The following is a 26,548-nucleotide window of genomic DNA, read 5'->3' on the forward strand; positions in this document are numbered from 1 at the left end:
TTTTGTTTAGGTGTGCCTGAATGTGTACTAATCACTTAAAGATTATTGTTTTGCAAATCAACGTTCCTGAGGATTTTGAATCTGTTTTTTAGGACTGGCTCACCTGTTAACTAATTGTAGTCTTGGGCAGCTCATTTAATCTTTCTAGACCTGGGTTTCGTTAGCTCTATGCTGAAGGTGTTTGACTGTGGTTATTAACTTCACCCTATTGTTTCCATAGGAGTAGTTTAAAAAGTATGTTTTGTTTTTTTAAAATCATAGTGGCAGGGTGCCATGCAGGGCATTACTGGCATTCAGTGGATTGGGCCCGAAGATGCTCACTGGTCTGCAAGCCCATATAGTCGTCCCCTTGATAGGTAAATTACTCTATCGCCTCGTGCTGTGCCAGTAGTGCCTTGTTAAGAAACAGCTTGTTACTGAATGATCTCAGTCTGTTAGTGGTATGAATCTGCAGTGGTATGAATCTATGACTTACTGTTTATACTGTTTACTTTTGCAGTTAGCATGTAAATACTGGGCTCCCCATATCAAGAAAAAATCACCTTTTGATATAAAGGTAAGTATTTTTGGTTTGCAACATCCCTTTTGAATAGGTATGCTCTTTGTATCTTTTTCAAGAGCTAATTCGACAGAAGTTCTTCATAATTTTTTTAAAAGTTAAAATGAATGGTTTTCTAAACTAATAATTACTCATAATAGAAAATTTGGAAAATACAGAAGCTACACATAAGAAAATAAAAATAACTACCCAGAGATAACCTCTACTATCATTTGTTTTATTTCCTTTAAGCTTTTTAAAAAAATGTGTGTGGATTTTCCTGTTTATAGATTCTTAGATTGTTCTGATTTATCATTATTAGGTGATCATGTAATGAATATCTTCGTAAATACACATCAGTTTTCCTACAGTTTTTTTTTTTTTTTTGCGGTACGCGGGCCTCTCACTGTTGTGGCCTCTCCCGTTGCGGAGCACAGGCTCCGGACGCGCAGGCTCAGCGACCATGGCTCACGGGCCCAGCCTCTCCACGGCATGTGGGATCTTCCCTGACCCGGGCACGAACCCGCGTCCCCTGCATCGGCAGGCGGACTCTCAACCGCTGCGCCACCAGGGAAGCCCCTTCCTACAGTTTTTTTGACAGTTCATCTAGGATAAAATCTATTGTTTTCTTTTTTATTTTTAGGTTGATGAACTGAAAGATCTGTAATAGTGGTGGAAGAGGTGGGAGTTGTTTAGAGAATTAGATGACTGAGGGCCAGTCATATTCAATTAGGGAAGGGACTTAGGATTCAGGTGACACAATTTAGAATAAACGAAAGGCAGAATTCCTAATGGAGGATTAATTCTCATTGACTTAGGTTCTTAAAGAGAGGTCTTATAGAGCTAACATACACATGCCGTTTAACAAGTAGTGAAGACTCGCTTTAAGTTTGCCATTGTAAATTGAATTGTGATAATCTAGGCACTCTTATTAAAACTGAACTTAATCCCAAATTTCTCACATTATTTGAGCTTCAATGTTTTATTTATAAATATATTTTTGTTCTGCCATCAATCCCATTTTATTCATCAGGAGGATATTCATACACTTGACATACATTAATTACTCTTAATTATCAGCCAGGTTGCTTTATCTTACTATATGCTGTTTGTGTATGTTTGTGCTTGTATATGTTGGGTCTGGGGGTTCCTAGGTTCATTTTTCATAAATAAAAATATCTTTATGACACTACTAGATTGAGTTGAACTTAATTAGATCAAGGTTTTTAGACATTAAATTTATATTCAGATCATTTTAGTTAACACTAGATGAAGCTCTGTATAAGCTGGTATTTAAAGAAGATTATACCCTTCATTTTATTATTTAATTTGGATTTTGATAAACAGAAAAGCAATGACAGAAAATTTCATACAAATTCAAGACTTGCTTGCCTCATTGTCTTCCTCCCTTTACCACCCACAAACATTTATTTGAGAAGTATACTTTGAGCAGTTAAAAGACATAGTTGCCATAAAATAATATTATATTATACCATGTTAAAGTACTTCATAATTTTAGAGTAAGTTTTTTTTTTAACTACTCTTGTCACTAGCACTACTATTACTTCTGCTACTGATAACTATTATTAAAGGCTCACCATGTGCCAGGACCTGTACTGAATTCTTTACATGTGTTGTCTTATAGCAACCCCACGGGGTACTTCTTATTATTAGATCCTTTTTGTATACTGGGAAACTGAGCCTTAGAGCAGTCATGCATTTGCAAAGGTTGTAGTCTCCAGCAGTAAAGGTGGATGGTTTGAACCAGGCTTCCAACCCCAGAACCTGAATTCTTATGTATTATACCATCCTATCCACCCTAACCCAAGTAAGTGGAAATTCTGAGGTTTTATCATATGTGCTTGGAAAACAGGATGTAATGATTAGCATTTGCTTCTGTTATGCCTTTGCACTTTCAGTTTACTTTCTGGTTTTTGAAAGCACTTTGTTAAAACTCTTAGGTGGAGCCTGTTAACATTTATATACTTTGTTAAGTTTTAAAAAATATCCTGATCTTGTGAATTTTTATTTTCCCTAGAAATGAAATAAATACATCATTTTAATAATTATTTCTAGAGTTATTTTTATTTAGATATATTTTATTATTTATTTTTTCCTACTACTTTGCTTTCTGTTATTTTACATTTTGAGGGATATAATGGGATTATAAAAAATCTCTTAAGTATTATTTCAATAGCAGTGATATTTGATAGCTTTCCTAAACCACCTTGTTTTGTGTAATCTCAGTAATTGAAAACTCTCAATTTAGAGTCTGAAAAAAAGTTATTTGAGGTATTAAACATTTTTATATTTTTAACAGGTGATTGAAGATATATATGAGAAAGAAATTGTCAAATCAAGGTAGGAATGAGTTTAATTTTCATACATAGGAAGTAGATGGGACTAACTTGGATCTCATTTGAACTTCTAAACTAAATGTAATCATAAACTTGGAACTTTCCTTTTTTTGATTTGGTCATCAAGGAGATGGTGACCAGAAAAACTGTATCTAGCTGCTGAAGAGGCATAAGATATTTTTTTGCCTTTTAATTTTTGGCTCAGATTAGAGGGGTTAAGTTCTTTAGGGTTTATTTTGTTTCTGAAGGAACGTGAGGAAGAGTAAATATGGAGATTTAAAAATTTCAGTTCAACTAATACTAATTTTCTTATTTTCTGATAAATCTTTTTGAAAGATTATTTAAAAATTGGAAAAGTAAAATATACATGATAATAATTAAATACAAAATAATATGCATTTTGTACATAATGTACAAACTATATATATAATAAAAAATAAAAATTATTTTGAACAGTACACAGAAAGGGTAAGTTTCAGTACATCTTCTTCCCTGTCCCTTAACCCTCAGTTTCTTTACTTATGTATACATCTGTTCCAGTTCCCTACCCCTGTGATTTTTTTTAAAACAGCAAAGTTTATACTCTACATACCATTCTGCATCATGACTTTTTTTTTTTAAACAATGTGTCTTGGGCATATTTCCATATCTGCACCTGTAGATATATATGCCCAATGAGTATTTTAAAAGGTAACTGACTGTTTTAATATGAAATAGAAACATTTGTGTTATCAATGTCATAGACCTTATAAAATCTCAAATTTTATTTTTTTCATGTGTTTGAGTCTTAGGAGGTAAATTTTACTAAATATTGTAAAGGCAGTGTCAAAATAAGAGGCGGGTCATTTTTAAAAAATTTTTATTTATTTATTTATTTATGTTTGGCTGTGTTGGATCTTCGTTGCTGTGTGCGGGCTTTCTCCAGTTGCAGCGAGCGGGGGCTACTCTCCGTTGCAGTGCTCAGGCTTCTCATTGCGGTGGCTTCTCTTGTTGTGGAGCACTGGCTCTAAGCGCGCGGGCTTCAGAAGTTGTGGTGCGGGGGCTCAGTAGTTGTGGCTCGCAGGCTCTAGAGCGCAGGCTCAGTAGTTGTGGCGCACAGGCTTAGTTGCTCTGCGGCATGTGGGATCTTCCCGGATCAGTGCTCGAACCTGTGTCGCCTGCATTGGCAGGCGGATTCTCAACCACCAGACCACCCCCTGTGCAAACTATTTTAAGAAATAGGTTTTCGGGCAAAATGAAGACAAGAAGAATCTAAGAATGCAAACAACATAAGTAAAAGCACTTAAAAATAAAAGACTATTTTACTGACATTGATGATTAATGTCAGCATGTGGGATCTTCCCAGACCAGGGCTCGAACCCATGCCCCTGCATTGGCAGGCAGATTCTTAACCACTGCGCCACCAGGGAAGTCCTCTAGTTCTTTTGTTTTAGCAATCTCTTCTTGAGCCTGTAGAAGTAGGTCGGGCCAAAGACCATGTTAAGGTTTGTTTGTTTGTTTGTTTTAAATTTGAAGAGAAGTAGGAAACCAGTGAAGCATGATGGTGGTATTTTAAAATTTTGGAGGGAGCAAGAGGCAGGAAATTAGTTAGGTGAATATTGTTGTAGTCAGATTGAAGATAATGATGGCATGGACTAGCATGGAAAGTTGAGATAGAGAAGAGTTACCAATCTGAGAGATGGAAGTGCTTGGTGGTTGGATGTGGTGAACGCAGGAAGGGAGGGATCAAGGATGACTCCAGAATTTTGGGCAAAGGTTGTCAGGTGATTAGGTGCCATTACTGACTTTTGCTGTTGTTGTTGTTGGTGGGATTGGGTGCAGATCACTAGTCGCTTCTGGAAATGTTGAATTCTAACCACTAAGGAGCTATAGAGAGAGATGTAGAATAAGCAGTTGGGTATTTAGGTGTAGAGTTCTGAAGAGAGGATTGGGTTGAGCCTACTTTGTATCAACCACCATTTCAATGCTAAGGGTGCATCAGTGAACATGGCAGATGAAGCCTCTACTCATGAAGCTAATTCTTATCTGGACAGACAAAATATATACATATATATATATATATATTCAGTATCAGCAGGTAGTAAGTGCTATGAATTAAAGTGGGATTAGGGTATAGCGACAGGACTGCTATTTTAGGTTGATGATCAGGCAAAGATCCTCTCTTAGAGTGAAGTAAGTCAGAAAGAGAAAAACGAATGTACATTAACACATATATGTGGAATCTAGAAAAATGGTGCAGATGAACGTATTGGCAAAGCAGAAATAGAGACACACACGTAGAGAACAAACGTATGGACACCAAGGGGAGAAAGCCGGGGGTGGGATGAATTGGGAGATTGGGGTTGACATATATACACTACTGTGTATAAAATTGATAACTAATGAGAACAGAATGTGTAGCGCAAGGAGCTCTACTCATTGCTCTTTGGTGACCTAAATGGGAAGGAAATCCAAAAAGAAGGGGATATATGTATACATATAGCTGATTCACTTTGCTGTACAGCAGAAACTAACACAACATTGTAAAGCAGCTATACGCCAATAAAAGAAAAAAAAGATATCACATTTGAGCAGATATGTAACATATGACTTGTTGGTTGAAAGTGGGTATGGAGGAGATTGCCTGAGGAAAGTAAACTGAAGATGAGTGGCGAGATAAATTCTAGGACCCTTTTTTATTATATATTAAGGATATACCAATCTGGAATTTACCTTGAACTTTCAGAGCTAGTTCTCTGCCTCTTTGTAGAACAGGGTTTCACTCCAATGGATTGCTTAGGGTTATGGGTTTTTTTTAATTTAAGCCTTTGCTACTAATATTGCTTCCTTGAATATAATTTTTATATAATTAACAACTAAAAGCTGCTGGTGATTTTTAAGTTACGTAGACTTGGCTAAGTCATTTTTAATTGCTGAAAGTAGTAACAGTCATTGGCGGGGCTCCCTAAGTCTTATCACGGCACTCTTAACAGCCATATTCTCACCTTGTACACATTTAAACACTTGAATAAAAGTGACCTGATTGCATTTTGCCCCAAAATTTCTAAGTTCAAAAAGTTAAATAATGCACCTGTGTGGCACAAAAACTGTAGTGTATACTTAAAAATTTAAATGACCATTTTTTTTAGACTAGTGCCTTGTGGAAGCTGTTTTGCAGAGTTATATGCTCGTAGCTTCTTCATTATTGGGGAATGGATTAATGTAAGATTTATTAACTTGTTTGTAGGCCATCAAAATAGGCAGTTTATAGCCATAAGGCACTCTTAATATGATACCTTAAGGTTCTTATAATATACATTTTTTTGTACATCATCCCTATTTCCCTAGGAGGCATCTGGGAATTAAATCAATCAGTTCTTATATTCTTATGATATAAATGATCACTTCTAGAATCTCAAAATTAGGTAGATCTTAAAATACCATATTGTTCAGTCCCCATTGTAGTGTGTGGTATATTACACAAAAGATTCATATTTGCTATCCTTACCATTATCAGATTTGGTGAATTTGTCTTAATGTATTTTTATCTGTTTGATTTTAAAATATTAAAAGTAACAGTAATTGTCATTTCTGGAGTGCTTACTATGTGCCAGCTTCTGATCTCAGCACATTGTATATAGCAGCGTATTTATCCTCACAACAATTCTGTGATAGGTACCGTTATCCTCATTTTATGGATGATGAAACTGAGGTATAGAGAGATTTAAGTAACTAGCCCAAGATATTTTACCATAGATACAGACAGCGCCAGGTTATTAAATCCTTGTTCTCTGGCTCTTATCCAATACTCTGTTCTTAAATAGGACAGGGTCCATTTGCCCTTTAGGAGTCTCTTAACCCACACACTTTGGTATGATTATTAATCCTGTTAATCCAAGTGATTTTTACACTGAAAGAAAAAAAGGGATGACTTTTAGAGCAATTTACTTTTGCCAGTGTTTATATTTCTTTTTATTAAAAATGTTTAAACCTCTTTACTATGAAATTAACAGAAAGCACATAAAATGTACATAAACATTTAGCCTTCTGAATTTTTACCACCACTGAGTTAAAAAAAACAACCTTTTAGCATCCCACAAACCCTTATGTGTCCTTTGCTATATCATTTAAATATGTAAGTATGCAAACGTGAACACTATAGTTTAGTTTTGCTTGGTTTTAAACTTTAAATAAATGGAATCACATGATATGTACTCTTGTGGCTGGCTTCCTTTGTTCACAATTATTTTTTGATTTTTTAATCATCTATTTAACAATAAATCTGGAGTAGGTAGTTCAGAAGTTCATAATGTGAGGGTCTTTGTCAGCCTCTTAACAAACTTTCTGGCTTTCCCTATGTGGTTGCAAAGGGGCTGCCACAGCTCCAGACCTCATGTTTTCACACAACCATAACCCAAGAGAGATAGCAGAGGGCAATTATAGCAGCAAAAAAAAAAGACCCTTTGCCTACCCCTCCCCACTCTTTTTTTTTTAATCAAATTTAATCATCCAGTTAACAATACGGTTAATAGACCCAATGTATTGTACATAAATTATCCAGCTTTGGGAGGATTTAATGAAATGCATGTTAAACCCTTGACCAGAGTCAGGCTTTACAAAGCATGCTCTCCGTAAATATTGGTAACTTAATAAAATAACCATCCCCAAATCCTTTATTTATATTTCTCATTATTTCTTATACTTTTCATCCTTATCTTTAAAGATTTTCTGGCATAATATCTAGTCTCTAGACCTATTTTTATATCTTATATGTATACCTTTAGTTAAGTTCTTTATCTGTCTCAGAAAGTTTACTGGCAGAAGTGTAAAACCCCCAATTTAATGAATACCACCAAGATTGCTATAAGAGAAATTGAGTGTTTTTGCATTATCTTGACCCATCAAAACTGATTTTTCACTTGTCCAGTCATCCACAGGAAAAAAAAAAAAATTGACCACTTCACCTCTTTTGTATATGAGGAAACTGGGTCCCAGGGTGTTTAAAGATGTTGCCAAGGTAACACTAAATCATGACTAGAATACTGATCTATCTCGTGAGCCAAGATTTTCTTTCTTTCATCAATGAGGTCCTATTTGTGGCTGAAGAAATTAAGGGTGCAGGTATTTGCATAGCAGGGCCTGAATTCTGTTGTCCAACACACATGTAAAGTGAAATGCCTGCAGCTGGAGATCTAGAGTGTACCACACAGCTCTTGTATCCTCTCAGTGGCTTTGCTGGCTGTAGAAGCCAGTGCCTTGGCAGTGTTTTGTCTTTGTGCTATTGCACAGTTAAATCCTTCATTTCATTCTCACTAAAGTTCTCTGACATTGCTTGCTCAGTGAAACTATTTAAGAGATCAGAAATCAGTGGAATAGGATTTTGACAGGATAATGGTCTCTCGGGGTATTATAAATTTATAATGCATACTGATTTAATTTTCAAAGCTGGAGGCTAATATCCAGTGGCATGGTTCTGGTCTGGCTACTTTATTGTCAATATACAAAATGATAAAACTACATTAGTGGACGTTTGAACCTACCTTTGGAAGGATACCCTGTAACTACTGCATCATTTATCCATATAAAACAAAACACTCTGATTTTTAAAGTATATAAAGAGATATCTGATATTCCCTCCACAATTTTCTAATATTTTAAACTTAATGTCAAGGCTACAGAAGCCTGATTCCCATGTTTGTGATATAGATACATGTGTCCCTTGTGCTTATAGGAGGGCATGATTTCAGCAGAATGTTTTCATTTGATTATTAAATGGAAGAATGTTAATCAGTGCTTAAGAAATTGAGACAGGCTAGCTTTTGGCAGTTGTGATCTAATATTATGAATATTGATGAGCACTTGTGTTTTGATTAAAATTACTTGGCTTATTAATCTATGTGTTGTATCCTCATATGTCATGGTGCTGATTGTGTTTGTTATATGGGTAGGATATAAGTAACTGTTCTTAGACAGTTTTTTAAAATAAAATAAACTACCTGAAACAAAATACAAACAAAAAATAAAAAGAAAATTTGCTTTTTTCAATGCATAAATAAATATAATTATTCTGATATGTGAGTCAATATTAAAACAAGATTCCAAAATACATCTGCATTAGTAACTCAGAAATGTTTATTTTCTCTATTTAAATATTTTTACTATTTATTTTTATATTTTTAGGTTTGCCATCAGAAAGATAATGCTCTTGGAATTTAGGTGAGTTTAAAGGCTTTATTACTTTGATGAAGTTAAAGATGACAGTGTGACTTAACTTTTAGCTAAGTTTTCTGTACATTTCTGTGAGTGGATAAGAAAATAATTATAAATTTTAAAAGATTTATATTTTTGTGATTGGCTTATTTTGGAATATGTGTATGATAGCCTTTGTTTTCAAAGATGATGTTCCATTATTAGTGTAACTTGTATTTTGAGTTGTTTTTCACTAATTAAGATAGTGTGTGCTGAGCAATTTCTGAACTCTTCTTTGGTTCCTCTAGTGATAATGGGAGTAAATTGGAATGCATTCTGTAGCCATTTTTTCCTTCCAGGCTAACTTGTTATTACTAAGCCAGCATTGTTCTGACCTAAGCCACTGATAAATATTTCAGATGAAGAGAATATATAATTTTTAGGTTACAATTTAGATTATATTACAACCAGGTGTGGCCAGTGGGCTGGAAGTAAAAGCCAAGGTTGCTGTTGATGATAGTAGTATCTGCCATTTATTGAACCTTGTGCTAGGCACATTGTTAAACATTTTACATACAGAGCACTCACAGAAACCCTGCAAAGTCAGTATTCTACTCTCCACTTAGTGAAGGAGGAAACTGAGGTCAGAGCAGTTATTTGTTAAAGATAATGCATTTAAGTAATTGGCAGAGCTGGGATGCCAATGTCTGATGCCAAAGCTCATGGTTTTTCCACTTCTCCACACTTCTTGAGGTCTAGTCTGCATCAGAAGTCAGTCTCTATTAACAACTGTTTCTCCCTACATACACTGATATGATCCTCACAAAAATGTCATGATGAAGGTGTTCTTATTATTTTTACAGAGAGAAATTGAAGTTTATAGCTATGAATTAACTTGTAAATAGACTCCTGCTATATCCTAAGAACTGTATTGTCACTGAATACTTGATCTCATTTAATCCTCATAATAATCCCAGTAAGAGCTTCCTTATTTTATAGAGAGCACTGAGGCTAGAAATTGGGTCCATCTGGCCCTTAGATTAATATGCCCTTTTCATCATATCATGCCATCTTTCAGAAGGAAAGTAAATAAAAATCAAGAGGATGCTGATATATGATTAGGATAAAGCCAGAATTCTATGGCCCTGGCAAATATCAGATACCAAGAGAATTGCAGGAACTGAAGGAGAAAGCAGCAGAGCATATTGAAGGCATCAGTGACAGTGAAAGATTTTTTTTTTTTTTTTGCGGTACGCGGGCCTCTCACTGTTGTGGCCTCTCCCGTTACGGAGCACAGGCTCCGGACGTGCAGACTCAGCGGCCATGGCTCACGGGCCCAGCCGCTCTGCGGCATGTGGGATCCTCCCGGATCGGGGCACGAACCCATGTCCCCTGCATCGGCAGGTGGACTCCCAACCATTGCGCCACCAGGGAAGCCCAGTGAAAGATTTTTAATGACTGAAAAAGGGGGTTGTTACCTTCCAGGAACTTTTATGTATAATAATTTCTGGGTTAGAATGCCATTTTCTCTGTGCCAGCCTCCAGACATAATGAGTCTCAAGTTTGTAATAGAGATAATTGATGGTCTCTTGCTAGAGTGAAAACTGAGATGGCATGGAGGAGGTGCCTGGGTACAGGAGAGTGAACTGAATCTTTGATGAAATGCGTAAGAGGGACGTGTTATTATATAGATTCCATTTGCTGTGATTGCCAAAATAGAATCAAGGAATTATTGAACAGTCCTTAAGTTTGGATTAAAGAGATGTAGTTTGGAGTCAGTTCTGTATCATGTGTATATCATGGAGATAACTGCATCATCTTGGGCAAATCATTGACTCTAATATTCTAAGATTCATCATCTGAAAAATGTAAAGAATAGGTTTGGAGTTTGCTGTGTAGTCAGATAATACCCAAGACATTACTGTTAAAAACTGTGGCAAGACAATGATATCTGTGGGGCATCTGGCAGGAACAAATATAAAGATACTCTGAAAGGATGTGTATTCCAACTCTACTGCAAAAAAAATCCTACAGCTAAAACCCTGGTAAAGATGAGTTCAAACTCCCAATTACAAAGCACATTAAAGCAAGATTTAGTTGAAACAATAAAGAATAGAATTAGATATCCCCCAGAAAATCCCAGGTAATTATATAATTGATACACACTGTCCAATCATGTTTAAAATTATTATGGGCATAAAAGAACACATAGAATATGTGAACAAGAAACAGGACACTAAAAATGGACAGTTTGGGGGAAAATGAAAATAAAAATCATTGATTAAAAACTCAATGGGCAAATTAAATAGATGAGACACAGCTAAAGAGGGAATTAATGAATGGGGATTTAGAGCTGAGGAAATTAACAAATAATAGCAAAGAGAAATAAAGATGGAAAGTGTACAGGGCAATTAAGAGATCTAGATGCTAGAATGAGAAGATCCATTAGGAGTTTCAGAAGAGATTTAGAAAGAATGAAGGAGTGTCATTTTAGAAGAGATGATGGTTAAGAATTTTCTACAGTTGAAACATATGAGTGTTTTAGATTCAGGAAGTATATATAGCAAATTGTGAACAGAGGAACAGTGACAGGGTAAAGATCTTAAAATCTGCTGGAGAGAAAAAGACAGATTACTCAAAGAGGAAGAAGAACAAATTGATTGTAGACTTCTCAATTGTAATGATAGAGAAGATAGTAGTATGAGACTAGTACATAGAAGAAAAGTAGAACTATCAACTTAGAAAGAATTCTATCACCAGCTAAACTACCATGAAATGAAGAGATTTCAGACAGATTCACGTTAACAGACTTGGTAATGGAAGTTCTAAAGGGCATAATTCAGGAAAAAATTTAAGCTTATAAGAAAGGAATGATATGAAGTTTCATGAATTTTATTTATGAAAGAGTAGTCTGTAACTTGGAGCCTTTTGGCCATTGTTTAGGATAAAATACTATTTACCGGTTTCCTAGGCTCTTGCAAATTAAGCAAGAATGATTGCTAAAGATAGACCCATAGAAATACCAATGTGAGCAGACCTTTGAAGCAGAAGAGAAAGTAGAAAAATTATATGCTATAGCAGAATCTAAAATGCATAACTCTGCGTGTGTGTGCAAGTATGTGCACGTGCACTTGTAACCAATTGAAAAGTAATACGTGTGGAGTGATTTAAAATGGGAACAAAAAGTCCTTCTTTTTTGCATTAGTGCTTGAGAGTATTTTACAACCCCGTACAGTAACTGATGTTTATAATTACTCTGAATAAGAAATGGCTAAGCTTTGTTTTAGAAATCAGAAATACTTACTTCGTTTAGGAATATTTTCACCAAAGTCTTAGAATAAGAATTTTGGCATCTTGAGGGGGAAATGCCAGTTACCTTGAAAACTGACTTATGTTGAATACCTTGTAAATTAAGTAACAAATCCTCTTTTTGATTTGTTAAGTCTCTTAGTTTCCAGAAATCATTTGGTCCTGATGTGAGTTCATGTTAACTTCTCAGATACATTTATCTGTGAAGCTGCCCATCATATCATTCCATTTTAGAGCTGATATTTGCCAAATATTTTTATTTTTTACTCCACGAAATGCCTTAGATAAGGGAATATCCAGTGCTCTAATGGTGATAATTATATATGTCAATAACCTTTGAGGTCTTCCTGCTTTAAAAGTATAAGACTCATTCTCCAAAGCTACATTTGCTACGTATGTTTATAGTAGGTAGCACTGACCTACATTATAGGTAAATTTGTGAAGGATTCTCAAACTATAAATATAGATTTTCAAAAAGTTATAAATAATTAGGCTTTTTCAGGGGAGTGATATATTACAAAGAAGTGGTGGTAACTAATGAAATATTCTATGCCTTTTCATTCTTCCACAGCCAGTATCTTGAAAATTACCTCTGGATGAATTATTCTCCAGAAGTGTCCAGCAAAGCCTATTTAATGTCAATCTGCTGTATGGTGAATGAGAAGTTCAGAGAAAATGTCCCTGCATGGGAGGTAACAGATTTAAATTACTTCATAGCTTTCTTACTGTGCTCACTTAAGCCATTACAAAGTAGCACACTTTTTACCAATAATAAATAATGTTTTTAGAACAAAACTTTATCCAATAATAAATTCAATGTTGAGAAAAAGAATGGATGTATGAAAAATAATATTAGATTTCTTTCGGTTTCAATACTTTCTTTAAACTAATTTACTGTGAATTGAAAGATTATGAATGTGGAGTTATTTTTCTGCTTTGAACTTAAAACAGAGTGGCATGAGTTATAAAGACTTTTACATCAGATAAAGTAAAATTTATATTAGGTAGCACAAACAGATAATGCTTAAATGAGATATTTTTCAGTGCCTTGTTTCACAGCAGGGGGTATATATTTGTAGTTTTATGTGAATAAAGTAGTGTTTCCAAAGTTGAGACAGATATATTGTAATTTCAATTTTCTCTTTGTCTCTGATTTGGGATCTGTTTTCCCTTTTTGACATTTCTAATAGACTGACATTTTCTCTTTGTGCTACTGTAGTATAGGCTTGATCAGCTAGTAGAGGTCCAAAATTTTGGCTTTCTTTGGCCACCATGAAATGGTCAGCTTATCAAAAGTTTCTTCCCCTCCAGTCATACTTTTTTAAATAAGGAAAGGCATGGGTACTTGTCATCTCTTTTGAGGGGATGGTCTCCAAAATGAAAAGGTGTTAACATTCTTTAAGATAAAACCATGGACACTTCACTGAAATATTCATTAAGTGACAACCATCATATGGCAGATTAGAACCCAGAGTAAACTAAGGGCCTTGTGTCTTATTGAGAGATCTTAGGGATTTCTTGAAGTTGCTTCGAACTACCAAAGGAAGGGAGAGGGAAGCCAGAGAATGACTTGATCAGTTTGCAGGTTATAAAAACCACTTTGGTGATTAGAGCTTGAAACAGAGAAAAGACAATACAGATAAAGAGAAGAGGTTACACACAGGTTTGGAAAGTAGAATTGATTAGACTTGATAATTGAAGTAGCTGTAGCTGGGAGAGGTATTATTTCCAATAACCTTCCAGGCTTGGGCAACTGAATGTAAAAGATGAGAGTGCCATTTACCAAGATAGGTAGAAGAGGGTTGAGAAATACTTTGGAGGGTACAAAATTATTGAATTGAGTTTTGGACTTACTGAGTTTAAATTGCTTTTGGAATATCTAGGTGAAATTGTTTAGTAGACAAAGGAATCTCAGGGTCTAGAGAAACCTGGACTGAAAATGTGTATTTAGAATCATTAGCATATGGTAGTTGAATTAATGGGATGGGGAAAAGAAGAATGAGGCTAGAACCCTAGGAACACTGGTCTGTAAAGTGACAAAGGAGGAGGAGCCTTCAGCACATTGAAAAGGGGTTGAGTGTTGGTAAGAGTCCTTTGCACTTGACAGCTGTAACAACTTCAGGGAGTGCTGTGGGTGGAAACCTGTTGTAGGGAAGTAAGTGAAAACAGCTAGTATAGGCCACACATTTGGAGCACATGCCTATGAAAGAAGGGAGAGGTAAGTAACAGAAAGAAACTAGGTGGGGAGGTAGATCACAGAGAGGCTTGAATATATTTACATTATTTACCTTTTTTTTTTAACATATGTTAAGAGTAAAGAGAATATAAAGGAAAGGCTGTCTTTGAGATTAGAGTGGGAAGACTTTAGTTTTTGCTAAAGATGTTGTTTCTTTTGTTTAAATTAGAAGAGTTAAAACACTTTAGATCTTTAATAAGAAAACAAAGCCTAAGCTAATTACCAGCCTAATCCTTGAAGAAAAAATAAAGGAATTGAAGCCATTATTTTATTAGCTGAACGGTTCTGCAACTCTCGCATAGTCCTGCCAGAAACCTATATTTGACTTGCTACCGTTAATAAGAAAGCAAATAATCTTTTTGTAATTATTAGGTATTGTTAATGGACTACTAAAAAGTCCACCAGTGTTTGCTTAAAGGAGAAAAAGAGGTGAGCAAGCCGTTTCAAAATGAATTTTTATTTTTCTTTTCAGACTTTTAAGAAGAAGCCAGATGACTTCCCATTCTTTTTCAAGTGTATCTTGAAAGCAGCATTAGCTGAAACTGATGGTGAATTTTCACTCCATGAACAGACAGTCTTATTGCTTTTTCTTGATCATTGCTTCAATAGTTTGGTAATTTTACTTTATCTTTTGGGGAAGCTCAAGTTTTCTTGTTCTTTTCAGTTGAATGTAGATGAGATTACCTCTGTAGCCAACTCTTCATAGTAGTGGGGAATGAGGATAATGCTAACAGCTTGATTTCAGCCCCTTCTCAGTAAAATCTTTTTATAAGATCTGTTTGCTTTTTAATAGATTTAGACTTGATCACTCCTTTTCTCTATCTAGCCTCTAAGTAAAATGATAATAAGAGCTGAAGTTCTCCAGACGTAGAGCAGCAAAGAGTCTAATATGAACATTGAGTAATGAGATCTGTGTGTGTAAGCTATACACAAAAACATGGTTTTTCATTACTTCTCAGTCATACTTCATGCATAAGCTGGCAGGTCAGCAGGAGAGTTATGTTTTGAGTTGACTGTGTAGGGGTGGTTATGGATGATCTTTGAAAGTCTTTTGGGTTGTGTATGATACTTTTCATTCTTCATAGGATTATCTTCTAAAAAATTAATATTTACCGTAATTACTATTTCACTCGTGCTTCTCTACTGTGGTTATCTGAAGGTATATACCTATTTATTTAAAGATAGGTGCTTCTGAATTGATAGTGCATTTAGACCCATACAAGAGAATGCATGGGTTTTTCTCTTTCCCTGAAAACAGTCTTGGTAGATGGATGATTATTATCTGTTTCCATGTAGTACCTCACATGGATCTTGTAAAGACATAAGAAAAAGATTTATGATACGTCACTATTATCTCTTTAACATTTATTAAATTAAAGAAAGCAAATATAAATAGATGTGATTCCTTGTCAGCAATTGAACAAAACCAAGATTTAATTAGTAGTTTGGTGCTAGGTTTAATTAACTTAAAAGCTAGCTTATTATTGAAATACTTTATTTTTTTCAGCTTACCATCAGTTCTCATTATTTGAGGTAGCTACGCTCTATAAAAAAGCTGTGAACACTGAATTAGCTATAACTGAACCGTTGCTCTTGGGGAAAATACAGGGTTAGGTTCATGCAAGCCTCTGGTCACAACAAACTGATCAGCGTATAACTGTTTTATGTGTTTCTGTTTAAAGTCACCTTATGTAATATATGTTGTTGATTCATTAACATTGAACTCGTGGTCAACAGTGCTGTAACTTAGAACAAACCTTATCTAACACACATATTTCCTCTGTAAGGCACATCACAGCCTTCTAACGCCCAGGAACACTGGACGACACTTCAATCCTGTGCTTGGGGCCATTTTAAATAGCAAAATCACCAACAAAAAAACACAATAATGTGAAAAAGTAGCACTAAATAGACCAAAAAAAGATGCTAGTGTATAATTTGAGAGCTGAAGCAAGAAGGCAGAGCATCACCTTGTCCAGCCTCAGCTGGAAATGTGTGTGTTGGGCAGCTCACATTTTTCTCTGCTCTGCTGACAATGAATGACAGCAAAAGCATCGGGAATATTGAATTGGGGATTACAAATACATTGTTGCAGGTGGATGAATTCACAAATGTGGAATCTACAAATAATGAGGCTTGACTGTATCTTTTTTAAAAAGTATTGAACTTCTTAATAATAAAATATCATTAATTTGAAAGTACTAATGGCATGATTTCCCCCAGGACTTAAAAAGGCAGTACGTGCCTTATGTAAAGACTTAGGTTAAAGTGCTGGTGTGTTTATATACTTGGTTTCTTCATGCTTTAAACAGGAAGTAGACTTGATACGGAGTCAAGTACAGCAGCTTATCTCCCTCCCAATGTGGATGGGCTTACAGCCTGTAAGTATCTAATTTCAGAAACTTACATATATTTATAAGTGGAACATGTGGTTTTAGACTGTGTAGCTTTAATATGGATATAAAATGGTAGCTAAAAGTCCCCTTTCCTGCTTACAAAATTTGTCTAATTTACTATGCATTAACTTATCATAGATGTAGTTTTTTCCATTTTAAAGTTTTTATATGTAAGCTAGCATACGTTTCACCTGATTTCATTATTGTAAGGTGAAATAAGGTAATATCTATTGTGCTCGGAGAGGAGTTAATTTAGTAAAATATTATTACTCGTATATATGTCTTTGGATGAAACTAAATACAGACTTGAATTTTTTATTTTTCTTGATTGGAATGTACATACAGCTATAGGAGAAGATCAGAATTATGTTTAGTATTAGCAACTTCATTTGTCTCATCAAATTCTTGTTGGATAATATGTGCCAGTATCAAATTAACAGATCTTAGGGAATAAAGTTAAAACTATCAAATTTCAGTATAATACTGTATTCAGAATTCCATTTCCTGCTCTTGGGTGGTTTAGTAGATGCCCAGATAAGCAAGCTCATTCATAGGTACCAGTTGATGAAGGTGAAAGCAGGCACGTATAAATAATTAATACTAAGTTAAAAATAGATAAGTGCAGTAAGAAAGAATGTTGTGGTGTGGACATTTCCTTATTGTGATAGCTCTTTTATGTTCATTGTTTCAGACCCTTTTTTTGAACTTTAATGCTCCTAAATGTTAATGCTTATTTTTCAAATTGAAGTCCTTAATTTTAGAAATAAGAAAAAAATGTATTATTGAGCTTAAAATCTTGACTAGAAAAGGCAGTTTCTTTTGTCTTATTTTTTTCTATTAACAAGTGTCAGAATTGAACAGTTCTTTAAAATATAGGTATTTGTTTCTTAGTTTTCAGGTTTTGTCATGTTGCTTTCTGGTTTCATCCCATTGCTCTATATTATATCCATACATTAGAAAACTACCTAATAGTTGGTCTAATCTTTATCCTTGTAAGCTTTGGGGTTACTGATAATTTAATGTCACATCACTCTTTCAGGCACGATTGGAATTAGAATTAAAAAAGACACCTAAACTAAGAAAATTCTGGAACTTGATTAAAAAGAATGATGAAAAGATGGATCCAGAAGCAAGAGAACAGTATGTTGCCAAAGCTTTGTTCCATGTTGGTTTCTTATGCTGGGCTGTGAGTCTTAGACGTTGCTGACTTGACTTGTTGTTTCCTTTACATACTGCTGAACCAAATAAATGATTAAGAAGCACTTAGACTATCATAGGAATATTTTTCTCAAAGGTCCAAGGGAGAAGCCAAAACTTCACCACGTTTTTCTCCTTTCCCTTATCTCTGCTCCAGTCATAAGTGTATCACTGGGTCTTCCCCTTGCCTGTTGTCCATCATAGTCTCTGTCGTGGATGGTTCTCAGTTTTCTTCACAATCTGCAGGCTATCATTCCAACTTATCTTTCTTTTTCTTACTCCTGCACTCTTAACAATGACTAATACACTCCATTTTATACAGTTCATTCATTCCATAAATATTGAGTGTTTATTATTTTGCTGAGTACTGTTATAGGTATAGGGGTTGTGGCAGAGAAGAAAATGGAAAGTAATTCCTGCTCTTGTGGAGCTTACATTCTAGTTGCGGAAGGCAGCAAATAACAGATGAATTATATGGTATATTATATGGTGGTCCACGCTAAGGAGAAGAATAAATCAAGTATACCAATTAAGGAAGCAGATGAGGGTTGCAGGGTATTTTAATAGTAAGTATTACCAATTGGATAAAAGTCTAGTAGCAAGCATTTATTTCAGCAAGCAAAGTGCTGTTAGTAGGACACAGGGGAAGAATCTGTATACTCTAAGAGATTTGTTCCTCTCTCTCTTTGAGGCTAGCTGGTCTAACTCTGCTCTTGCCTTGTTTACTCTCTGACTCTTCCAGCAGTGATCCTTTTTCTTTCTTCATCTTTAAGTGCTCTTTCCACTCACTATTTTTTCCCTCTGCTTATATGCTTAGGACTCGCTCCCCTTGGGCCTATGATAACTTCTTCTGACTCTATTTTTTCCTCCACTTAGGAGAGTAGTCTGTATACACCTGTAGATAGTAACTGAAGTCATGAGTATGAGTGAGATTATGTAGTGAGTATGTAAACTATGAAAAGAGGGTTGAGGACGAAAAGAAGTGAAGCTTGGAGTTATGCTGGTGATTACTGAAAATGAGAAGAACTGAAAAAAGCTGGATATCAGAGAAACAAGTTTGGGAGTAAGGAGGTGAGAGCTATAAGGACAGGATATTAGGGTCAGAATAGGAATATCCTTTCTTTAACTTCGAACTCCAGTCTCATCTCTTCCATGGTATCTTTCTAACCAATAGCCTCTTGATTGGGCTAATTACATGATATCTTTGCATTATTTGACTACTTCTAAAATATTTAAACTCTCTCTTCCCGTTACCTCAATACGATTTAATTCCAAATCGATGGACTATTCATTGTTTTGTAAACATTCCTTCCCTAACTACCCTTTCCACTCTACTCCACTTAATTGAAGGGTAACCTTCTAAATGCTCTTCCACACCAACTACTTTAGGCCACAGTGCTTTCTTCTTCTGAACTCCTAAAACAGACTGTGTTTCTTATTGAAACATCGGGTCTTTTCATAATGATTAGACTATGTATAGTTGTTTAGAGTATAGGTTCTACAATCAGACTTAACTAGGTTTCACACTCACCTGCCGTGTAAATTTGGGCAAGTTACTGTACCTCCTTGAGCCTCAGTGTGAAATCAAGACAATAGTACCTGTTTCGTAGGACTGTCATCAGTATGAGACTATTTTGTATGATGTACTTAACACAGCTCACATCCTGGCACAGTAAGTGCTCAGTTAATGTCAGCCAGTTTTATTAATGCTGGCTTGTGCTCTTAATTATATTTTATGACTTGTCATTTCAAGTATATTTTAGTCATTCTCCTCCTTTTTATTTCCACCAGGACTGGCATAATCAGTTGTAGCCATCCAGTACCTTATGATTGTTTTTTGATTAGTTGGTACATAGTGCATCTTAAATTAGTAATGAGTAAAAAGTTGTTTTTTAAACTAACATTTAATTTTTATACATCGTAATACTCTATTATGTTTAATAGTTTAAACATATTAAAGTATGTAATTGCTTATCTCATTTTAACTACATACTTAAATGTTAGATTTTTTATGATTCAAGAGCAGACTGTAAATGAAATTTTGAAAACTTTCTAGTTCTGACCTTTAAACCACAAGTGAAAACTTTTACAGTAAGAAGATAGAGATGCTTTCTTGGCTGGTTTATTAGGCCAGTAATGAGGCTCTTCTTTCCTTCATGTAGTGCTATATTTACATTCAAAGAAGAAGCTGTGTGTTTAAATTATGGTCCTGATTTCAGAGAGAAATGGAACATTTTGTACAGTGTAAGAAAGGCTGTTCAGCATTTAAATTTTACTTTTGAAATAATTATTTCTCAAAAATAATTTGGTCACTGTTTGTTCTCTCTGATTTTAGAGCCTATCAAGAAAGAAGATTTCTTTCACAGCTCATCCAGAAGTTTATCTCTGTGCTGAAATCAGTTCCACTTTCTGGTAACTATCTTCCTCTTCTCAGCTCATTTGTGAAGTTACCATTTAGATGCCCATATAGTATTTACTAATCTTTAGTCTAAAAACTGCTCTCAGAGTGATTTTAAATTATATTGACAAGGGGTTATGTCCTTCCCTTTTCAAATAAGTTACCAGTCTGAGTATCGTGGCTGCCTTAGAAATTCACGTAATTTAAGGGCACCAGCATGGTTATTAAAATGTTCATTTATTTATTTTTGGAGCTTGCTTATAAGCCACAGGTCCTGAACAAGGTTCTGGGACATGGTGAACGAGACACTCACAGACCCTATCTACTTATTTACAGTTTGCTGAGTAGTGTTTTCAAGCAACGTCAAATATTGTTAGGAGGGGAAGAGGAGAATTATTTTGAGATATGAGCTACAAGATGAGATGGGAAGGATTTTCCTCCATCGTGGCCCCCATTTATTGATGAAACAAATATAAATATATGCTATGTAGAGTATAAATTTCAAAATATATCATGATTATACTGTATATAGATAGATGTGTGTGTGTGTGTGTGTGTGAGTGTGAGTGTGAGACCTATGTACCAGGAAGAGCTAATTACATTATTCTGGGTTCGCAAGATCTTTATAAGCATTTATGTATGATATGTCATTGGTTGTTAATATTTTATTTTCTAACTGGAATATAATCTAAGAACAATGCTGTAGGTGTACCATATTTATATGCACCAGAGATTATAACATATATATGAATCAGATTGTAGCTTTGTTTAAACTGAAATACAACAATTATTTACTTATAAATGTTGCCGCCTCCCCGCCCCCCCCCCCCCCCCCGCCAAGTAATAGTTTACAACCGAAAATCACACCTGTAATTCAGTGATGAGTAGATACTAATGCTATAAATGCTAATTTACGGTACCTGATTTGGGGCATAATATCAGTATTACTACCAGCATCAGTATAAAGAAAAAATTGTCATATGCTTGTAATCTATATCACTTAATATTTGTGTATTTAAATCTTTCAGTTAAGAACCTTAAACCTGGAAAGAGGATGTAGATTTGGTTTCCTTGGCACAAATAGTAATAATGAGAACCAGTAATGTCTGTAACAATTAGGGTCATAAAAATTGATGTCATCTTGGGAATTCCTTAATGGTCCAGTGTGTAGGACTCAGTGCTTTCACTGCTGCGGGCCTGGGTTTGATCCCTGGTCGGGGAGCTAAGATCCCACAAGCCACGCAGCGTGCCCCAAAAAAAAAGTTGATGTCACGTAGAAAGGTTTGAAAGTCAAGTAAATACAACAATATAGGACCTGCAGTAATTTTAACATCCTATAAACTACTAACTGTTGCCATTGTCATAATATATTGTCAGAAAACAAAATTTCTTAGATTGATCTTGAGCTTTAATCAAAATTTGTTAACTTTCTGGCAAAGGAACCAACAAGGTGATGAAAATAGTGTGCCAGTTCAGAGAGGGCATAAAAACAGATAGAATATATAGTTAAACAGAATAAATAAATTCTGTTTATAATAAATAGAACAGAAAACTAATTTATAAAAGAGTAAAAAAGATTGTGTGTAGTTTCATTTTACAGGGTCATTACAGACAACCTGTCCATATCAATTGTTATAAAGGAAATCTGTGTAGGATGGTCTGAGATGTCAGGACTGCTATCAGAAGAAAGGAAAAATACACAATACACATAAAAAGCAAACAATAAGGATATATTGATGTCTGAAACTGAAATAACAGGGCTTCAGCTCTGAAGAATTATGCCTAATAGGGCCAATTAGTGTAAAAATATGCTGTTTTATCCACCAGAACTCAGAAATTGAGTACCAAGCATCACGTTCTAATTTTAAATAGGCCATTGCCGGTAATTTTCTCAAGCAATAAATAAAAATACAAATACAGCTCTTGTTCACTTTTAAAATTTTGGACAAAATTATTTTCCTTTGACAGTAATAAGGAAGAAAAGATACAACAGAGGACCGATTTGAATGGATTTAATTTAAAAGTCGCTCCTTTAAATTCTTTAGTTTTAGTGGCTGTGTGACCTAGACTGTGTCTCAGAAAACCTGGATTCCAGTTCTAACCAGCCATTACTTTGTTCTATACTTTTATCAAGTCATTTTCCTCTGGTCCTCAGTTTCTTACCTGGAAAATGAAGAGCTAGTACAGATGTTCTCTGAGTGTTCTCTGAGGTCTTTTCCAGCTGTGAAATTCTATAGTTATGTTATTTTAGGGTTTGGATTATGGGCATGTGTTAGTTACAAAAGTATTCATATTTCTTTCTTCACATAAAGCCTTCTATTTTCCTGTATGCTACAAGTAAAAGAGTGGATTTATTTAAGCATTTTAGGATGCCTTCTACAGGTCTAGCACTGGTTTATTTGCTGCTGGGAGTCCTTAGCCTAGGGACCCTGAAATTATCTCCTTTTCAATTGAAACAGTCTTGTCAAGTTGGTTTCAGCTGGTAAAATAGCAGAACATTTTCTGACATTAGAAAAAAAAGACATTTGTAATCCAAAAGCATGTCATGTCACAAGGTTGTAATTCTTTTAAAAACAAAAATGTTTTTAAAAATAGTACATTAATGCTCATGAATAACACAAGATAGTGATTTAAAAAATATTTTATTGCTCTATGTGTCATTGACATTTTAATGTCAGTTAATACATGTACAGTGAAAAAAAGTCACAAAAATTGTCCCTTTAATTAGTTTGTTTTGTATCTTCCCCACCCATTTTCTGTGCATTTTAAAGATATATATATATATATATATATATCTTTGTGTGTATACAGCTACACATACGTGTATGTGTTTATGCATATGAAAGAAATTCTAGATGTTTAGTATGTGAAGAAAATAAGGAAAGTAGGTCAAGAACTGAGATAAAACTGCCTTCTAGTTTTTCTATTCAAGTTTTTTCAACATCTAATCACTTGGTACACATTTTTAAAAATTAACACTTTAAAAATATTTTTGCATGTCTGATTTTTAAAATGTGTCTCTCATCTAAGCTGCATTTTTCATTTTCTCATATTTATAGAGCTTACTGTAAGGGTAAGGCCTGCCCTTTTTGAAATATATGTGAGGTCTGTGCTCTGAACCATAGTTATCCAATCCTGATGAATGAGACAAATAACCTTGTTTAAATAACTAAATAACTGCCAATTTTAAGATATAGTACCATAAAACGCCCTAAGTAAGAAAGTTTTAACATGTTTTCTCTGTTATGTCTAGAACCTGTCACTATGGACAAAGTTCATTATTGTGAAAGATTTATTGAACTTATGATTGATCTAGAGGTAAGAAGTGTGCAGTGACTTCTGTTACATAATCATTAAGGAGGCTAAGATTAAGCCTGTGACTATATATGAAATATTTCTTTATCACCTCAAACTGGCCTTAGTTTGTTTGTACCTATTTCAAAATGTCTTATAGAGAAGAAAGTCAAAAGTGATTGACCCTTGAAGTTTTCAGATGACTGTCAAATGGCTGCATTTGTATAAAAAACATTATTTAGTGTAGTTATTAAACATGAGTCCAGCAATGGCAATTTATTTTGTGTCAAATTTAATACCCCTACATAGAGTTTTAAAAAGGGCTGAAGTTATAGATTTATGGCTTTAATAATCTCACTTTTCTAAATGTGCCTAATATTATTGATGAAGAAAGATACAGCTGCTTGCTATAGTCAATTTTTAAAATTAAGATTTTTAAAAAAGATTTCATGCTACTAGGTGCAAGATTTTGATACAAAGTTCAGATGCAGAGTTGGTATAGTTCAGATTGAATTCATTTCCGTTCCTTTCCTCTCGCTCTTTAATGCAGAAAATTGAAAGAAAATCCTTTCTGTTCATTCCTTATCAGGAGAGCTAGGGTGGTTTTTAGACATGAGGATTAGAGTACTGGACTCGCAGTCATTCATGAGATCCTCATTGAGATTCCAGCTCTGCCAGTAACTATAATCTCTGAGGATCTCGGTAACCTCCCCTTTAACATGAGCGTATTTGACTAGATTAGTGGTTTCCAAACTGTGATTGTCATAGTTTCTCAGTATTGTCTTTCTGACTGTCATAGAATGATATGGGAAGAGGAAACTGAGAAAGGGATCTCCATTTAGGGTTTTCCACTCCCTTTTTCCCATTTTTAAACCTGCACACAATACACATTGGGATTTCATATAGGATTTTGTTTGAAAACTAGTGGCCAGGGTATCTGAGATTTCTTCCAGTGCTGGATTTTATTTAGAAACATTACCACTGAATTTATTTACAGCATGGACCAGACGCTTTGCTTTGTGTGGAGTGTCTTTTGGGGGGCTGAGGGTACTTTGTATGTGATTAACACTTCTGCACTATGTATCAGTAGACTTCACTTGTAGCTGGGAGAGCATGCAGACTTATTGCTGTGGTGATTATTTTCTCTAGGCCCTACTCCCCACAAGACGCTGGTTTAATACCATCCTGGATGACTCTCACCTTTTGGTTCACTGTTACCTTTCCAATCTTGTTCGTAGAGAAGAGGATGGCCATCTTTTTTCCCAGGTGAGCACTGGTGGATCTGAACATATTTATTGTTTTCATTTCTAAGTCAATCTTTTCTTTCTTTGCCGTGCACCTGGGAGTACTGGGGCATGGTGCAACATATATTTTGCTAAATACCGAATTGAATGATGTAAATTCCTCATTAGTCATTTTAAAGTAAAACCAGGGCTTTCCTGGTGGTGCAGTGGTTGAGAGTCCGCCTGCCGATGCAGAGGACACGGGTTTGTGCCCCGGTCCGGGAAGATCCCACATGCCGCGGAGCGGCTGGGCCCATAAGCCATGGCCGCTGAGCCTGCGCATCCGGGGCCTGTGCTCTGCAACAGGAGAGGCCACAACAGTGAGAGGCCCGCGTACCGCCGAAAAAAAAAAAAAAGTAAAACCAAGTCTTAATATACAAAACGGTTGCCTTCTTGTATAGGTGGCCTATACTAATTTTATATTATAACCTTTTTTTCTCTTCTGAATATTCATTTTATTAATGTAAACAGTAAAACACTTAAGCATTTTAAATTTGAGGGGATTAGGTAATTCAGATAAACGTTTTGTTAATCATATGTGATTTTATTATTGGACTAAATTATGTGTGATGTAGTCCCACATACTCATATATATTTTGATTCTATGCCAGTAAGCACTGTGGACTATAATAGATGATAAGCATTACTTTCGAGTGAACTGTGCCCTAATATCGTGGCTCTCTTTGCATAAGACGAGGGTGACAGAGGCAGTTGATAGTGTGGAAGTACATATACACTTAGACTGCTGCCTTGAGCTGGAAGGCAAGTGAACTTTGTTTACTGCCTTGGGTAGGAAGACACACTATTAAGGTTTCCCATTTCCTGTAATGTCATCCAGAAAAAAAGTCTTCTATCAAACTTCTAACACTCGCCTTACAGATCACAGCTGGAGATAAAATTTTCGTGTGTGTATTTGCACACTGTCCTAAGAATTCTTTTATCTTGTATCTGTGAGCATTCCTTTTTTTCCTATTCTCTTATTAATTTTACCCAGTGATTTGTTTCATATATTAAAATACATTAAAATCCTAATATCTGGGGGGGGATAAATTGGGAGATTGGGATTGACACATAGACACTACTATATATAAAATAGATAACTAATAAGAACCTACTATATAGCACAGGGAACTCTACTCAATGCTCTGTAATGGCCTGTATGGGAAAAGAATCTAAAAAACAGTATATATACGTATACGTATAACTGATTCACTTTGCTGTACAGCAGAAACTAGCACAACATTGTAAATCAACTATACACCAATAAAAATTAATTTAAAAAATCGTAATATCTGATCTGCCATAGATTAGAATTAAGAATAATAAAGATTTGGGGCGAATGGAGCCCCAAATTCTGTTGATTCTGTTGATA

General features: G+C 35.1%; 1 protein-coding gene across 6 annotated transcripts in view; it reads left to right on the forward strand.

The window, feature by feature from the left end:
- Nucleotides 1-26,548, forward strand: part of AQR (aquarius intron-binding spliceosomal factor) — a 138,105-nt gene that overhangs the window by 2,428 nt on the left and 109,129 nt on the right. For 5 of the 6 annotated variants that reach the window (XR_016392136.1, XM_030762878.2, XM_022587531.2 and 2 more), the window contains exons 2-11: nt 500-556; nt 2,859-2,899; nt 9,055-9,090; nt 12,944-13,064; nt 15,081-15,221; nt 16,921-16,989; nt 18,044-18,144; nt 20,537-20,613; nt 23,853-23,917; nt 25,043-25,159. Coding sequence is in view for 5 of the 6 variants with exons in the window: in XM_030762878.2 (XP_030618738.2) it covers nt 500-556; nt 2,859-2,899; nt 9,055-9,090; nt 12,944-13,064; nt 15,081-15,221; nt 16,921-16,989; nt 18,044-18,144; nt 20,537-20,613; nt 23,853-23,917; nt 25,043-25,159 (825 nt within the window). In the remaining variant the exon portion in view is untranslated. The remainder of the gene's footprint in view (nt 1-499; nt 557-2,858; nt 2,900-9,054; nt 9,091-12,943; nt 13,065-15,080; nt 15,222-16,920; nt 16,990-18,043; nt 18,145-20,536; nt 20,614-23,852; nt 23,918-25,042; nt 25,160-26,548) is intronic. The other variant, XM_089907396.1, reaches the window with a different exon arrangement.

Source organism: Delphinapterus leucas, chromosome 2, assembly GCF_059928025.1.
Source record: "Delphinapterus leucas isolate spDelLeu-1000000601 "Yukka" chromosome 2, BTC_Dleu_Yukka2, whole genome shotgun sequence".
Taxonomy (NCBI): Eukaryota; Metazoa; Chordata; class Mammalia; order Artiodactyla; family Monodontidae; genus Delphinapterus; species Delphinapterus leucas.